The sequence below is a fragment of the Epinephelus lanceolatus genome, chromosome 17 (genome assembly GCF_041903045.1).
Source record: "Epinephelus lanceolatus isolate andai-2023 chromosome 17, ASM4190304v1, whole genome shotgun sequence".
In the NCBI taxonomy this organism is placed as follows: domain Eukaryota; kingdom Metazoa; phylum Chordata; class Actinopteri; order Perciformes; family Serranidae; genus Epinephelus; species Epinephelus lanceolatus.
Window position 1 is genome coordinate 24,108,259 of NC_135750.1, and position 15,719 is coordinate 24,123,977.

General features: G+C 38.2%; 1 protein-coding gene across 2 annotated transcripts in view; it reads right to left on the reverse strand.

Annotated features, from left to right (window-relative positions):
- Positions 1 to 3,525: 3,525 nt before the first annotated feature.
- The window catches only part of khdrbs2 (KH domain containing, RNA binding, signal transduction associated 2), a 97,841-nt gene continuing 85,647 nt past the window's right edge, over positions 3,526 to 15,719 (reverse strand). Inside the window, exons 9-13 of one of the 2 annotated variants that reach the window (XR_004500874.2) lie at positions 15,235 to 15,331; positions 11,135 to 11,187; positions 7,532 to 7,620; positions 6,419 to 6,475; positions 3,526 to 4,306 (exon numbers count right to left, since the gene is read on the reverse strand). Coding sequence is in view for 1 of the 2 variants with exons in the window: in XM_033612812.2 (XP_033468703.1) it covers positions 15,237 to 15,331 (95 nt within the window). In the remaining variant the exon portion in view is untranslated. Of the gene's footprint in view, positions 4,307 to 6,418; positions 6,476 to 7,531; positions 7,621 to 11,134; positions 11,188 to 12,245; positions 15,332 to 15,719 lie in introns of those variants that run through there. The other variant, XM_033612812.2, reaches the window with a different exon arrangement.

Here is a 15,719-nt window from a genome sequence, read left to right on the forward strand (position 1 = left end):
TCATGCACACAAATAAATATGCTGGAAGTAGGCAAAGAATAGCTTTATAAAAAAGAGAATGCCAATAAAAAAAAGTCCACAAAATTGTTAGGACAGCCACCCAATCTGAGCACACAGGACACAGCGATGAATTATCTCTGTGCAGAATGCAGAAATTTCTGAAAAGCAACATTGCTGTTGAGTTTTTCAAATGCATTTCTTTGGTGTTTTGAGCACCACAAGTCGAGAGCCATCTAGTTCCATTATATTTGAGAGAGGGCAGAAATCTCTATGGCTGATATCTCTAACACTTGACAACTCACACCAAAACTGTCTACATTGATAAACAGAACTACATGTGAGAGGGAATATAAGTACCTTTGATTTGGGGATGAATTGTCCCTTTAAACTAGAGCTCATTTTCACTCTTGCAATGGTGCATAGTTGTGTTAATGAAGTTTTAACGATTTAAAAACAACATGCAGATAAAATAAAACAGAAGCTGTTGCTCCAAAATAAACTTCTTCAAGTAGACAGCTGGTTATGAGTCATATGCAGTTCCATTGAAGGCTTTTTGAGTACACATGATTTCATATATAATGTTGACAAATGAGGAATAAAACACAGAGAACTACTGAATCTCAAGTTAAATTATGTATGCTCAGTGATCACACAAAGGACATTTAGTAGGGCAAAGAGCAGACATGTAACACTAACGTCACAGTAAATCATGTTCAGATTTGGTGTTACACATATACGTCTGATCCTGTTTGATTTAGTGGTAAATATACATAAGCAATGGATTGTCTGCCATTATTATCAAGGACACTGTGGCACATAAACATTTTATCCTGTTTATTTCTGCCTTTTGTGGTCTACAGAAGCTCAGTTGCCAAGGAAATATTATGTTTATTCATAAATAGCTATTTGTAATCTGAATATGGAGATGTATTTAGCAGCTTGTATCTGCATTATGCATGAAAACACTCATTGGGAAAAGATTCAGACTCCGGTGTTTGTTAGAAGACATTATTCAGAGAGAAATGGTTTACTTTTCCTTGAGACAGACTCATGCAAAGTCACACCTTGAGCCCAAACAGTTATGATAATGGATGTCGATTTTGTCTTTTCGGGTGGAAATATTGTATTTCTTGGGGAACATGTTTTTTTTTTTTTTTAGAACAAGCTATGTAATCTTGTTACAAATGTTTCAAGGACAGCAACATCCTGCAAAACATTTCCCACAATGTTTTGAACCAAACAAAATCTTGTGCGTCAAAGCAGCTCTGTAATTCTGGAGACGTTTTGTGTCCTCGATGACCTCATCAGTAGAAAACATAGTTAGCTCAGTTCACTTGCTGCTTTGTTTATCCACATGCACAAAGCAGCACAACATGTCAGAACTCATCATCTCTCCAAAAAACAGCTCTAATGAGCTGGAGGGGGCTGTTTTTGTGCACAAAAAGGGGAGCTAAGATCAGATATAGTAGTCCTGTCTACAGTAGCACATAACTTCTTTAAAACTGCAGCTCAAGCTATATATCCTCACCTTCTGTCACCTGGCTTAGATCCCAGCCTGCTGTCGCAAGGCGAACAACATGAGAATCATCAAAACACGTCAAGGACTCTGACTCTGCACACCATTTCATCACAAGTGCTACGCCGGTGAAGAGGCCCTTTTCGACTCGGGTGATTATAAGTCCTCATTTTCTATTCTGGCTCATCAAGCAGCTGTCTAAACAGAGCTGAGTTTGCTCAGGTACCCGTCCCTGGCTGGGGGGAAATGCTGTGTGTTAGAGTTATAACCATGCACTGTTTTGCATCATTGAACATTTCTGGGTACTCGCCTAGATCCTGACCCACTTTGGTGTCTTTGTGTTTCCAATACTTAGATCAAGTGATATCGAGGAAGATAAACGCTGCGCCGGCTGACAGGCTGCGTGGAGTGTATGTCATGGAGCAAATGAATTAAACAAATGCCAGAATCAGGGGTGGGATGTTTTTGATGAAATGAGTCTGCTATACAGTTGAGCAGATTCATGAAATCCCTTTCCACCCAAAAAGATAAGCAATGGATGATCTTCTGCCTCAAATCTGAGTCGTTAGCCCTGCAAGCTGTTCAAGTTGAGCGTGTTGCGAGGAGCTGAGATGTGCCCAGTTTACGAGGCCATCGATTTATTGTTTTGTAAATCGAATATGAACAAACAAATTCAGAAAGACGTGATTTGTGAACATTTATTTGAACAGTGGGATACTTGTATTGCTTCTATCAATCTCAAGTGTTAATCACTGCATACCATATGTAGAGATGCAGACGGCGCCATCCATTATGACTACCACTCAGAAACTGACACGAGGTGTGAGCTGTGTCTGGCTGCTGAAGTATATTCCGGCGGCACTGACGGGTTGGGCTCGTAAAGAGCTGTGACAGTTGGCCAGAACGCCAGCAGTGGGCTCGACTTGCTTAATGAACTAACATGTTCATGTTGGCAGCACTAAGTGAACCATTTATTAGTGAGCTGGGAACAGACACAGGGTGCACTCGGGTTGGTAATGACAGCAGCCGCCAGATGACAACACGGCTAGAATAAGGTGCAGTCGTGTTGAGATGTGCTTGTATATTTCCAGAGTCAAGTGCTTTTACTTGAGGCCATAACATCGTACAAGATACAAAATGTTGCGATAAATGTGAACATAAGTGACATTATGCTAAAAACACATTTCAAACATCAGAGGAAAATATTTTTTTTCTGCTGCAAGGACAGCATGGATTATTTGTGTGCTCCATTTGCACTGGGAAGTTGAAATTTCCAAGTTCCCACATCGATATTTCAACTGAAACGCCCCCTGAAGTCAGATGTTATGACACAGAAGGTGCATCAACAGTAGTAAAAGCTGCCGTAATACTGTTTATTAGCACCTTTGCCTTAATTGTATCTCATTTAAACAGTCATACACACAGTACTGTCCAAATTCTATCTCTGGACATGTTGCTGCAGTGTTTGTACGCACGAATTACAGCGTAGGCTAATCATGTGTTATCAACTGGAATTGCTAACAATAGCTAACATGGCTAGAACTGCTAATGCTAACAACATCTTGGTTTTTCGACCTCTTGTACTGGAACGCAGTCAGCTCAGGTGTGACGACATTACCAGTGAATATTTGCTAACCTGAAGACATTATTACAAGTCAAGAAAATATAACACTTAAATTCTTTAGCACAAGTTTTTACTTTTATTGGAACAGGAACAGGAACGCGACCTGTTGTTGTCTTCATAGCATTCAACAACCTGCAACACAAAAAAGAAAAGAGAAACATACACTAGAGCAACATAAATGTAAATATTTAAAAGAATAAGGAGACATTTTGGGGAAATATGCTTATCTTCCTTCATGTCATGGATTAATTGAGAAGATCGACGCCACTCTCGTGACTGCATGCTAAATATGAATCTAGATACAGGAGATGCTTGCTTTAGCTTAGCATAAAGACTGGAAACAGATAGCTTAGCTCTGTACAAAAGAAAATAAAAACTGCCTACGAGCACCTCTTAAGCCCACTAATAACACATTGTTTTATTTGATTAAGTCCTACAAAAATAGGTGTTAAAACAACAATTTGTGGTCCTATAAATGGTTATGTGATGGTTATTTCTTGACTATTCTATATGCTAAGTTAAGCTCCCTGTCTCCAGGCTGTAGCTCCATATTTAAAGGTCAGATCTAAATCTTAGCAAGAAAGCAAATCCAAAATGTTTATTTCAAAATTCTATTTATGTTCCTTTCAGTCTTTATAATAATCTGCAGACATATTCATGTGACAGGCATGTTGTCATCTGTCTGAATGGATTCTGAGGATGTATGACAAATGACAGTGTGTCCTTGGTGCACAGTAGTTTGTATATGCAGCGAGCCTTTGAGCCCCGAGTCTGACATTTTGGCTGGGTGTGCATCAAATGCAGTACAGTAATTCCCCTCGATCCACCGGCTGTCTCTTTATGAATCCCCCAGTTATAATCTGTCAACACTCATCTGACATCCAGGGTGATGTTCTGTATGGAGATGCAGCTCTTAGCCAGAGACAATCAGCTCGTCCTTGAGATGGAGATGGAAGCAGATAGACCTTCCCACTCTCACCTCCACCTTTTCAAATGAGCTTTTATTGTCTTGTTAAGAACAAATAGGTGCAATTATTGGAGAAAATAAGGCACTAACCATGGGAGTTGGCAGCCATCATTTATTTGTTCACACAGCCGTTGACTGAATTAGCGAGTACAGCGCGTTGCATATCTGAGTTTGTCTCTCCCCCTCTTCCTCTCAGCCACTGTGAACCCACAAGCAGATGGTATCATTACATGACTGCAGAATGTGTTGGTGTCAGCTCAAGTTGTGCAACCTCTTTTCTCAATCATGCATATTTATTTTTCTATTTTTCTTGTCTCATTACTAAGTCAGTGACAGCACCAGAAGACAGGGCTGGGCTGAATGTCTTCTATTCTCTCTTTCTTTTTTTTAACATTCAAAGCTTCTATTGAGGTTTTCGAATAAAGCTTTGAATGTCTTTTTTTATGTCATCACCCTTAAAAAACCCCCAACAAAATCCTCAATTTAAATAAAGCAATTTATCACATTGTATGAGTCAGTCTTTTTTAATTAAATCAACATTCTTTAATGAATAAATGTTAGTTATAGTGACGTCCTGTTAATACAGGTCTGTGCTTCCCTTTGTGTGCAACAAGTGGGAGAGCAAATGATTTTGAAAGACTAAACACCCAAAAATATGAACTGAAGCAGAATATTTAATTAAATTAAAGCATGTTGTGAATTTTGAAAATGATTATATCTATCTTTTGTTCTCAAAAATTTGACTTTTGGACTTCACAAATGTCTGGAGTTATTGGAAATGTTTGGATCACATTAGAAACAATCCTATGCTGCCACCACTGGAATCAAATAGTGTAATACCAATGATAGTGTAGTCTGATCTTTATCTGGAACTGTGCAGGAATACCAGGTATGAATCAACATGCAAAAAGCTGCACAGCGTTTGAATGTCAATGTGACGATTGAAACTTGAAAGCTTTGAAAGTATTCAGTACAGCCCTACTAGGAGAATAAGATTTAGTGCCATACTTAGGAGAGGTACTGTTCTACATTTTGGGAAAAATCTAGAATAATTCATGTTCGTCTAACTCTGCTTGCTCCCATGGGAAATTTTTGAGTGTCAAACTTAATTTCCTGCATTTCAGTGAATATTGATCTTCTCATCTAACCCCCCCCCCCCAAAAAAAGAAACCAAAAAAACAAAAAAAAAAATATTCTCTTGAAGTACAACCTTTTTTCTAATAATACATAGGCAAAGATTAACTGCATGTATGTTATTTTAATAGTCAGTAATAGGGCTTTCCCCTCATAGTTGACCAAACCTCAGTCAACCAGAAAGATTATTAGAAAGGCAAGATTTCACTGGTCACTAAGTCGCAGGAAAAAATAAATAAATCAAAACCTATATGACTAAACCATGTGGGAATTTAATTTGAATGGACAGACACAGACACACGTTTATTCCACAGGCTAGTTAATAACGTATCGGGCAGGAAATCCAAAGTGTGGGATCATTTTGAGAAGGTGAAGGACGAACCCAAGGTGATATGTAAACTCATCTTCATTCGTCGACTACAAACATGACGTATCATCTGAAACATGCAAGTAGCTACATGCCCATTAGCCACTTAGCACAATCATTACTTCTTTACTTCTCTGTAATGTAGCACAGTGTTAACAATGTTATTGATACTATTCTTTCTCACACCTTCAACTCAAATATTTGTGGTGTGTGTGTGTGTGTGTGTGTGTGTGTATATAATTAAATAAATTAATATCGGAAACATGTGGGCAACTAGTCGACTAATGGCCCTAAATGACTACTGTTGGTTGACTAGGAATATTTTTGGTCGGGGCAGTTCTAGTCAGTAAGCGATGTGTTAATTTGTATCAGTGGGAAGAATGAACATGAAAGAATTGGTCCACTCTTGATTCAAAGCTCTGTTATTACCGTCTACTTTTCTCTTTTTAGAGCGAGCCATGTGAAATTACTTTTCTGTGACTCACTTATTCTCTGACTGTTGTCTCTTGTCTCGTCTCTCCCGTGTGTTTGTATCCCACACACTGACTGACTCGAGTTGCAATGTTTATCACCTTGCACAGATTTAATTGGCTGAATCACATCATGTGAGATGTCAAAATTTAATAATTCTCAGTAATTTATAGGTGGTTCCATCTATTAGTGACCTCGAGGGACATGGCAGGTTAACAGGGGGGATGCATTTTGGTCATTTTAATAACGAGAGGGATGGCATCCCTCAACATCCCCCCTCAAATCGCCCACTGACTAACAGTGAAAAATAAGAGCTAATACACACAATCACCTCCTTACCTGCGAGTCATTTGTCTTTGCCATCATATTTTCATGTTCCATCATCTCTCCTCGCATCTGCGTTCAATACATAAAAGTTAATATAACCAGAGTTTATCTTTATTTTCCACAGGAACAGATGCATAAGCAGAGAGTATTCACTAAATAAACTAATGTGTATTCTATTAAGAGTGTTGTGGCTGCATAAACAACGTTGCCAGAGGTGATAAACTTGGCAAACCAACAAAAACAAACAGCTGCCAGTTTTTTTATTGCGCCCGAGGCTGCAGCCCAGGACTGCCTAATGGACAAGAATCATGGTGGATCCATGTGTGGACTAATGGCAGAGAAATGTGAAGACAGCTGCAAAGTCTTTAAGCACCTCGGACTCTATTCTTTGTGGAAAACAAGAGAAAGGCACAATGAGTAATGGATCCCCTTTTTGTAATCTGAATGTGAGAGTTTTATCAGTGGCATTCACTTTAAGAAACGCATCAACATCCGCAGCAGGCTTTGGGATTTCGGCTCTTGGCTGGTTTCGAGCTGGCGGCGGGCTTGTTATGAAAATGGATCTGAGAGTGCTTCTGGCAAAGGCTGCATGAACATCACTGGCATACACTGAGTTTCAAGCAACACTGATCACTTCCAACTCGTAGGTGCAAATAAACATGGGAGTTAGTTTTGAGAAAGGGTGGGGGGAACACTGAAAATAGGGAATTATAATTACAACTATTCACAATTATTCAATTACAGTTATTTAATCACCATCCTTTTAATTCTTGGCAGTTTTATAATATAGCAGTGGACTTGGATTGAATCACTGATGATCCTTAAATGACACGAATCTCTCCAATTAGCCGTCTGAGCTGCTTTGTTTTTCCTTGAATATGTTGTTTTCTTTATATTTGTTTATCAAATTGTTGATTTACAAAAATGCTACCTGAGAAAACTGCCCTGAAAAATATACTACATGATAGTGTGACATTTCTCATGAATCGCAAACTCTTTTTGCATCTTTGACTCAGCAATTATTCATGTAACCTTAACAAGTAATCTTTCACAACTCAGTACTAAGGCAAAATGCAGACAGCTTTATAGTTAGATGCTTTATGTAGAACAACTTGAAATACGCACCGAGTTGCTTTCCTGACTGATGAAGGGCCCGAACATGTCTGATGGCTGAGCACAATCTTCAGTCCTCTGGGAGCAGATTCCCGTGCCTTCTGCTCTGGAAAGAAGCACAAGTACAAGTAGAAAATGCTATTTTGCAGAAAGGCAAAGGGAGCATGATGTGAGTCGTGTTACAGAGCTGCAGAGTTAGGCTGTCCAGTAATTGTACTATACAGCTGAACAGCACTCCAGCTGCCAGTGCGATCTCAGCATTACTGTGGGGGGAAAAAAAACAAAAAACAAAAACCTCAACCCACTATGTGTGTCTATTATTTTGGCCACCATGTTAAAGCAACTGGCCCATCATTATATAATAATATAAGGAAAAAGTCTGTTGGATATAAATGGGAGCTGCCATGCTTTCATCCCAGTTTAAAAGCACGATTTGTTTTATAAAGTTTGGAGAAAAGTGCTTTCATTATATCTGAAGTTTTGTGGATTCAGACAAAAACAGATTGTTCCTCCTGAACTTGTTCGTTAATTAAAATTCTGTTTCTTTTGCAGAAAGTAATCTCTTTTGTTTCCCAAGCTGAGAATAACTCCAAAGTACACACGCTTTCTCATGAGACACTTGAGACTGTAACGTGTTCATGTTTGCAGCTGACTATTGACTGACTGACTGTCCCTGGATGAAGTATTTCCAGTGAAACCTGCTAGAAAACAAAAGTTCCCAGCTCTACATTTGTAAGCACATATTCAGGCATTTTAAGGGGGCCCTATGCGAAATTGAGAACACATGAGTCGTTTGAGTTCGACACAGTTCTCAACATGGAGGTGGCTGAGTCAGTGGCTAAGAGTTAACTCTAAACAGTGCTAAACAACCAGGCGGAATGGGGTAGTGGTGATGATGCCGTCCTGGTACCAACACATTCTCCTACTTTAACCTAAACAATAATTTTCAAAATAACTTGTATAACAAGCCCCACAACGACAGAAATAAGCTTTTATAATAGTCGCTTTTTTAAACATGTCGTTTAACATTATGAAACTGTTCGGTTCCAAAACTACCTATTACCTGAGTTTTGTCACTTACATCTCTGTGACGCATCTCATGTGACATACCGCAAAACTTCAGTTAAAAGCCTAGTCCCAATTAAACACCCAGTCCCCTTTACTAGCCCGCTGTGGCTACACATTTTGACAAATAAAGGCTTGTCTCAATTAGACGCCTGGTCTGGTTGTCAAGCAATAGAAGTTCTTCGAAGTTGTTGGCTACCTCAAATTATGTATCCATTCCTCGATTATCCTGTAAGTTTTTATATTCCTTTAGTCTGTTGAGGGTCCTTGGATCAAGAGAATCAAAAGGGTTCTTCATAGAAATTAATCCAAGTTCTGAGTGTTGTTTTAACGGGATGAAGTTGTGTTGTGTCGGTATGCTGGGTGCCATAATGCTCGAGTGCCATAACGCTCTCTTACTCTGATGCTCTGTCTGTCGGAGCTGGATCAAATGAATGTTTCATAATTAATATGTTATGTGAAGCCTTATTTTTATATAAGTAATATTCATACTGGTTTAAATAAACAATTTGATTGTATTTCCCATCTTTGCTGAGCAACGGTTTTGTGTGAAAGGAGTTAAAGGCCTGTCCCAAATAGAGGCCCGCTGATATCAGTGATTTAAGCAAATAATAGTCTGGGCTACTAATTGAAGTTTTACAGTATGTCACATAAAACCTGTCACTAGTGTAGGATGCTACACCTACTAGCATACTAGGCTACGTGTTATGTGAAGAAGTCAACGTTGACCCCTCTCACACAATATAGATAGAGATATTTGTATGTTATTCAGATTTTGTCACGTCGCTTCCTCCTCTACCTCTGTCACAATTACTACAGCCTTACAATAAATGGAAGTATAGGTATTAATAAGATACTCGCACAGTTGACCTATGTCTGTGTTTTCAGTGCAAGCAGGCTGTATAAAAGTAACCATCCTATGAGCACAGTGCAGAGTAGTGGCGACGAGCACAGTGTAGAGTAGTGGCGACGAGCACAGTGCAGAGTAGTGGCGACGAGCACAGTGTAGAGTAGTGGCGACAAGCTAACCTGTGGGATACACACGCACTAGCATGCACGCACAGTTAGGCAGGTTTACTACAATAAACCACAGAATAGCTCAGACTATAACATTAACAGAGGTAGCGTGACTTCACTCTCTGCTCAGGACGCCATGACTCCCCTATATCTAGTTTATGAATGTTACATACAGCACCTAAAAAAAACAAAACAAAAACAAAAACAAAAAAAAAAAACGGATCAGAAGCTATTCAAGTTAAATAGTTTGGAAAGAAGTTACTTTAGCTTTAAGAGGTGCCTTGCCTGTCTCAGTCAATCCTATTAATATGCTTTGCAGCCATTGCTACAGCCCATTAAGAGCGACGAGTAAAAAATAAATTATTTTAGGGAAAAATCATAGCGTATTTGTGCGTGTAACAAATGAAAAATCGTGATTTATTGCTGCCTCGCAGGAGAAATCTATCTCTTAACAATTAAGCACCAATATAAACAACTATCGGTGCTGTATCTTGCTCTTCTGGGTCAGCTTTGTTCATAAATCTTGTCATGCATTAACAGCACAAGTGTGCAATTAAGGTGTTATGCCTTTGAATACATTTTCCAAAAGAATTGCACCTTTGGAACAATGTCAGAAGAGGAGCATGAATTATGAATAGACCAGCAGGTATGGTATCTGTCCTTTGGGATTAAGTGTATCCGTGTTTGCACAGCTATGAAACACAGGTTGGGGTGAAAAATACACACAAATAGGATTTATAGCAGAAACAGCAGGAAGAAAAGATGCAAATAAGTGGTGCAGACGAAAGAAGAAAAACACATTTGTTTGACAGAAAAGAAGGTTTGTAATAATAGCTAATGTAGGTACAGTAAATATCATTAATGCTTACTAGCAGTTTGTTTTTCTACATTATGTGTGATTAATCTTAAAGTCCTCCACACTGCACCCCAGCTTCATATAGTCCCTACTCTCCTGTGTTAATCAGATGATTGATTACTTCTAAACACACTGCAGTTTCAGTAAGATTTCCTTTCCTTTATCCCTTTTGTTTCCATTATTTTAATTGCATGTCTGTGCTTTATTATGTTTTTAATGAGATGTCAGAGTTATGAAAACTTCTCACTGTAACACTTGTAGTTGATGTAAATGAGCTTTAATGGTGGATTCATGAGACTGTGCAGCGAGGTGGAAATTATATTTCACTCCTTTGACAGTGTGCACACAGTGAGACACAAGAAAGTATTACTCTTAATCACAAAACATAAAATGGACAAGTTCAGCTGTAAAGCAGGATTAGTAATAACACAAACTCATACTCATTAACACAAAGGAAGTTTCAGGCTGCTTTAAACTGTTAGCTGTGAGTCTTTGCTAATTGGTTGGAAAATGAAATCAATCAAGGAGGCGGAATGAGCCAAACTTGCTCATTTTCTGTTAATAATGTCTCATTTAAATGTTAAAAGTAAATGATTTCTACAAACCTGACCATGAGTACTGTCATTAGCATACAGTGTGACAATGTAAGAACATCTCTGGTGAATGTTTCCACTCACCTGCTCCATTCGTCTCTGCTTTGACCAAATCACACAATTGTGTGTTTCTTTAACTACAGAGAAAACAAAACAACATGTCACTCCGATGTATCGTCAATAATAAACAACACTGACAGACTGCATGCAACACGTAGCACACAACAGTCATTACATTCCATCACTGTGAAAAAAGTAAACCAATTCAAGGTGTTATAAATATGAAATTTTATGAGAAGTTTTGAGCAAATTTTTGGCATTTATTTATATCACTGATGTGATGTTTAGTTTGCCGGACATTATTTTAGTGTCTTTTATTATTATTCCTTTTATCACAGTTTAGCTGAATTCCTTATGGGCTATTTAGTTAGCGACATGAAGGGATTTTATTTGGGGTTAAAAAGGGCAGGTTTACTTTTTTTTAGGTGGAAGTTAGCATTGTCCGATTAAATTAGCATTATTATTAGGGTTACCTGCTTAGTGTTTAGTCTTCCTTTCAGTCCCGTGATCTACACTCTTAATGAGAGCCAGGCTTCAGGTGTACTAATCACAGAAGAGAATTCAAATGGCTAAAATGGACTTCAGCTTTGATGTTTAAAGCACGGAAAGTTGCAGTGCATATATATATATATACAGCTTTCTCAGGTTAAATGACAGAAATGCAGAAAGAGGTTAGCAGAGACATTGATGAGTCGCAGATAAAAGACACAGCACACTGAGTGCATACTATCAGAGGGTGAATACCAAGATCTAGTACATCCTGTATGGCCCATTATGCTCTTCACGAGCCAGCTTCAAACGCCGAGCGCATTATTATGATAATATATGAGGACTTCTTACCTCTTTTTACTCCATATCATTCTCAGAGTCAATCAGTGTCTGTTTAATGATGTAAAACGTCACAGAATGGATTAAGGAAAGAAATTTATTAGTTTCCAAATAAGAACGTGATGAAAGATTCAAGGACGATTGAGCAGGAATATAAATTATTTAACAAATGAGTCATTAGGGACCGGTTGGTGGGCTTTCTTTATGAAACGAGTTAGCTGTTACCTGCAAGCAGATGTTAATGTTAACAAACAAAGACCAATTTATAGCTCCATAGCCTCCTATTTAGAGAGTCTTACACACTGTGTTGAGGTTTATGTTGTTTTTATTAAATGCTTTATGTACAAATACAGATTACACACAGAACAAAGCACGCATTATAAATTACACACTGTACATTGCTGATTGCTTTCAACCCAAACAAAGAAAATTTTTGCACGATTACGATCTCACATCTTATATCATTTAAAGTCACAATATAACTTAGGCTAACTTTAGTCTGTGGTATCAACTCAGTTTTACCATGAAGTCATCAGAGGTTCATATAGCAGTCAGTTATGGGGAAACTCGAGGCTCAATTTAGATTTCTGAACATTAAACTTTATTTTTTATAAGAAATGTTCAGATCATCTAGTCACTTGGTGTTCAGGTCTTCAATCCTGGAAAAGTTTCCATTTGTTGCCTTTAATAAAGTGTATTAGGTCATTTGTGTTCAGAGCAGTGGGCATGAATCATGCAACAAGTTAAAGTCACAGTTGGAATTAAACAGGATGTGAAGCTTCTGCAGACCAAAACAGATCTGCAGACGCTCCGAGGGACAAATTATCAACCACGAAACTGCTCTTGATTTATCTTAACTAAGCAAAATAATGAATACATTTGCAGAAAACAATTTTGTCTTAAAGAAGTCAGTCTGAATCTCACAAGGTTAAATCTTCGCCATAAGTGTTAGTCTGGCAAAGATCCACTTAAACCAGTCAGCCCTCAGCCACACAAATCAGTGAACTGTGGAGAAAGGTGGTGCAGGTTGAGAAAAGCTCATTTTAAATTTTAAGTCACATTTGCTCTGCGGCTCTGGCTGGTTAAAGACTCATCCTGCCTGGAAAGTCATTTTGGGTGAACCACAATGAGCCAAGCCGTGTGTGCGCTATTTTCTTAAACTATGAAAGATAAGGGGAAAAAAAAACTGCCAATATGTTTTAAACAGCAATTAAAAAACCCAAGTTCATAAAAGTCATTTCTACCTGCTTTTCACCCTCACAAGGGCGCACTCTAGGGCAGTGGTTCTCGAATGGTGTGCCGTGGCCATGGGATTTTGTGATAACCACACATTATTATTGCAATATTAAACTGGGCCTATACAAAAAGCCATGAGTTGATTTTTAATTGACTGTATGTATCAGTATGGTATGCACACCAATTTTCTAATAAAGAGGCAAACTCTAATCTAAAGATGTAATTTAATTTTAAAAAAACCTTCAAGGGGAACCTATTTTTTGACGTTTGCACGGGGGCATTATCAGTGTGTGACACGTCACATTATCTTACATTGTCTCACTTTACGCTTTAAATGGATGGGTTATTGGTGCTTTGATGTAATTTTGAATCATTTCGTTGGTGAATATTTCATAAGTAGTAGTTGGTTGTCAATTGTATTTTGATATTAGTGAATAAACACTTATGTCGTGATTAGACGCACATTATGGAGGCTGTTGTGCACAGAAATAAATACAGGTGTGCCTTAGGATTTTGGCACGCCCTTTGGTGTGCCTTGGCCACGAAAAGTTTGAAAACCACTGCTCTAGGGTATTTGTCAAACTGCAGGGGCCACTCAAATGTAAGAAAAATTATAATTTTGCTTGTTTTGTGGGTCTTGTCGGTTCATCGTGAAAGACAGCTCTGCCCTACAAAGGCTAACTACAGGAGCTACGCTAACACTAAAAGTGAAAAAAGTGGCTACACATTTGTTTGCCTGTCCAGTCAAATGTGTTATAGGTATACAGTAATGTATTTATTAAATAGGTTTATTTATAGAGTAATATTTTTGTCTAAAATCTAGGATCAGTGATGTAACCTATAATCCCAAAAATGCACTAAAATTGTCAGTTTCACTTTAAACAGCTAATTAGGTAATGCAAGAGTAAAGTGCAGTGACTACAGTTTTAGTGTCTTATCTTTTTAGATAAACTGTTTTTTTTTTTCCAAGAGTCAAATTTGTATTTGTTTCATTTATAGATAACGGAGAAAATTTTAAACAACCCTTAATTATCATTTTGTTCTCGTCTTTACCTTCATTTCATTGGGTTTGACCTAAATTAAGATTACATAATCATCATTTTCATTGCTAATCTTGCTATGGTCATTGTCGTCATTCACATTCTCACAGTCTCCATTAGCTTAAATACATTGTGGTTTTCCTTGGCATGACAGAATCCCAAATCTCTGGGAACCCAAGGCAGAGCGCTGTAACTCCATTTACTGCGGTTTACCTTGGATTTTAGTTGGATTTTGGAGTTACTGCAGTTTTTGAGTCCTATTTTCTCTACATCAGAACAAGAAAGAACCAGGAAATTTGGCCACAAGACAGAACAGATATCCAAATGTTTAATTTCAGTCATTACTCATTTCTGACCAACACTGTACTGTCATTAGCCTTTGTAGGACAGGACTGACATGGATGTCTCACAATATCCTGACAAAAAGAAAATCATGTCAGAATCACAGTCTAACAACTGCAAAGATGTGCTCTGTGACGCTGACCCATAGGATCAAACGAATTAAAACTGTGAATGCCTGATCTGAGCATGTCGAAGGGCAAACATCTTGCTGCCGTTACAGCGCTTGGCTAGTAAGCTGTGATAATCATTGCATTAAAGACAATGAATGGAAACTAGTTTGTCAAAGTCTGATACATAATTTATAAAAAAAAAAATCTATAGTTTAATGTCAAAAATCTGAAATAACTACTTTTTTTTGTGGGGCAGCAGAGGGGGAATGAAAGGCATTTAAACAGCCAATTTTAAGAACAACCTTCCTGTACATGGATGAGCATGGGTGAAAGTCACTTTTCATTTCCTCACTGTATTTTTCAAAAAAATGACTCTTTCCTGAATGAATAAAGCAATCTGAATACTGCAGTAATGTTAAGGTTTGTGGTTTTATGCGCTTTAATGGGGTTATTTTTTATTTCAATTTCTGAAAGAGATGGAACAAAAGAAGCAAACGTTACAACATTTTATGAGGAATTTAAAAAATATATAAAAAGTTTGAAATTGGAGGTCACATATCTGGAGCACCTTCAGTATCTACCATAGGGATGTTTTCTGTAGCCCCCTCTTGTCAGCCGTAAAACTGGGGCTTTGAGACTGGGACGGGTAGTGGCCCACTCCTCCTCTGCAAAGACAGTTAAAAAAACACATTGTAGAAAGCTGCTGCATCCCCTGTGCTATCACAAAGTCAAACTGTGAGCTCAGGTATCGTATACTTTCCCTCTCACAACCCATTTAACCAAAGACAAGAAAACTCAAGCGAGCAAATTCTATCCCAGCGACTATAGAGGTTTCTCTCCACAGAAAATGATTTTCATAAGCACTTTGCCCTCTGTTGGACCAGTACGGAGATGTGACTGTCAGCAGCTCTTTCCTTAGAGCCAAATTACATAAAGATAGCCACCTCTGCTGCATGGCACATTGCACTGCTTCCAAATAAGAAAGTGTTTATGGAGCAGAAAATCAAATCATTGCCCCCTTGGTTTTTGGTTTGGTCCGACCTCAACACCCCA